General features: G+C 59.1%; 1 protein-coding gene across 1 annotated transcript in view; it reads right to left on the reverse strand.

Annotated features, from left to right (window-relative positions):
* The window catches only part of LOC104133756 (dual specificity protein phosphatase 22-A-like), a 15,442-nt gene that overhangs the window by 4,179 nt on the left and 9,501 nt on the right, over positions 1–1,762 (reverse strand). The window contains exon 7 of the mRNA XM_035902603.1: positions 1,642–1,754. Within this exon, the coding sequence (XP_035758496.1) occupies positions 1,642–1,754 (113 nt within the window). The remainder of the gene's footprint in view (positions 1–1,641; positions 1,755–1,762) is intronic.

The raw sequence follows: 1,762 nt of genomic DNA on the forward strand, positions 1-1,762 counted from the left end.
CAGGCCAGGTTGGCCGGGGCTGTGAGCAACCTGATGTGGTTCAAGGTGTCCCTGCTCCTGCAGGGGGGTTGGGCTGGGTGACCTCTGGGGGTCCCTTCCCACCCAAAACATTCTGTGATTCTATGAAAAAGCAGCATCTAAGGGATAGGGAATAAAGTCCAGTGCCTGCTGAGCCCAGCCTGGATTTGGGGGGAGCAGGAGGAATAGCTCAGATGGAGTGGAGGACACTGCTGTCTGTGCTGTGACACGGCCAGAGCGTGGTAAGGGCTAGGAAGAGCTGGCCTGGCTGGGGGAAGCCCCGCAGGGAATCTCCAGCACCGGGGACGTTTTGTAATCCCGTGAACCATTTTCCACCCTCCTCCGCGGGTGTTTTTGCAAGCCGGTGATAACGGAGCAGGGCTGCGTCCCTCATGTGACAGCCCCTGCCCGCTCCCTCCGGCACCCGGGGAAGGGAACTCAGCGGCGAGGAAGGGGCTGACATTTGGGCCAATGTCACATGCTGTCCCTGCCTCCCTCCTGGGAGGAGAGAAATCCCCTTGAAGGGCTCGGCGTGGCCGGAGGGACAGCCGGGTCCCCGCCGCCGTTTGCTGCTGGGCTCTTGCACAATGCTTGTGGCTACAGCTGAGGGGGGGGCTTCGCCTCCAGGGGTGGGACCAAGTTTAGGGGTGACGTGGGCTGCAGGGTGCCTTGTACACGCCGAGGTGTGGGTTATTCTTTCCTCGCAGAGGTCCAGCTGTGGTCTGTGTGCCCTCCCAGGGCGGTTTTGGACCCCGGTTGTTCGCTGCGGAGCCCAGGGCTGGGCAGAGGAGCCCGGCTCAGTGTGGGAAGCTGGAGGGCAGCCAGCGAGCCGGGCAGGAGCTGTGCTTTTAAAGGCCTTTCCCTTTGCTTTTGAAGGCTTTCCGGGTCAAAAGTGCAGCTCTGATCTCTGCAACTAGGGCTCTCCCAAGTAAACGTGCCGCCGTCGCTCCCAGCTACCGGCATCCAGCTCGGCTCAGCTGCAACAACATCCCTCCCTCGCACGGGACAGGAACCCACCCAGCCAGTGCTTCTGCTCTGCTAAAACCCCCCGGTCCACGTCATTTTGGGGAGGGGAGAGGAGAATTTCTCCATGGACACTTGCTTCTCTCTGTCGCCTGCCTCAAAAAGCAGAGGACTTGCTGCCAGAAGAAGCCCTGCCAGATCCAAGCATGCCCAGACATCCCAAAGCCACTTGGAAGAGCCGTCCGCCCTCTCCTCTCCCCCTTTCCGCCTCCGGCTCCTGCTGCGCTGCATTCCTGGGAACCGTCCCAGCACCCTTCCAGGGGCTCCCAGGGGACTTGCTGCTCGCCCATTCCTCCCGCTGTGTCCTAACCGAACTCTCGAGAAAAACACTGGGGTTTTAAAGAGCTTTTTCAAGTGCACTCACATAATGTCTAGGCACTTCTTTTTTTTTTTATTTTTTTTACTTTATTCTTTTTTGGTTTTGGTTTTTTTTTTTTTTTTTTTGCATGCAAAACCCAAATTCCCCAGGTAATAAATAGCATGCACAAAGGCCAGCTCAGGCAAACAGCTGGCCCCTGCCGTGAGCTGCATGCAAAAGAGCCATGCCTGCGTGCAAACACCGCAGACACGTATATAAGGGACCATCGGCGCGGGACATACCTCCTGCAGCAAGGTCGCCTCGTACTCCTGCAGCTGCTGCTGGAAGCCAAAGTTGGGGCTGACGTAGGACCGCACAGCCTTGGTGGCGGCCCGGGCGGCCCCCCCGCCCACCCCACGCCAC

The sequence above is a fragment of the Egretta garzetta genome, unplaced genomic scaffold (assembly GCF_000687185.1).
Source record: "Egretta garzetta isolate BGI_Z169 unplaced genomic scaffold, ASM68718v1 scaffold39, whole genome shotgun sequence".
Lineage (NCBI taxonomy): Eukaryota > Metazoa > Chordata > Aves > Pelecaniformes > Ardeidae > Egretta > Egretta garzetta.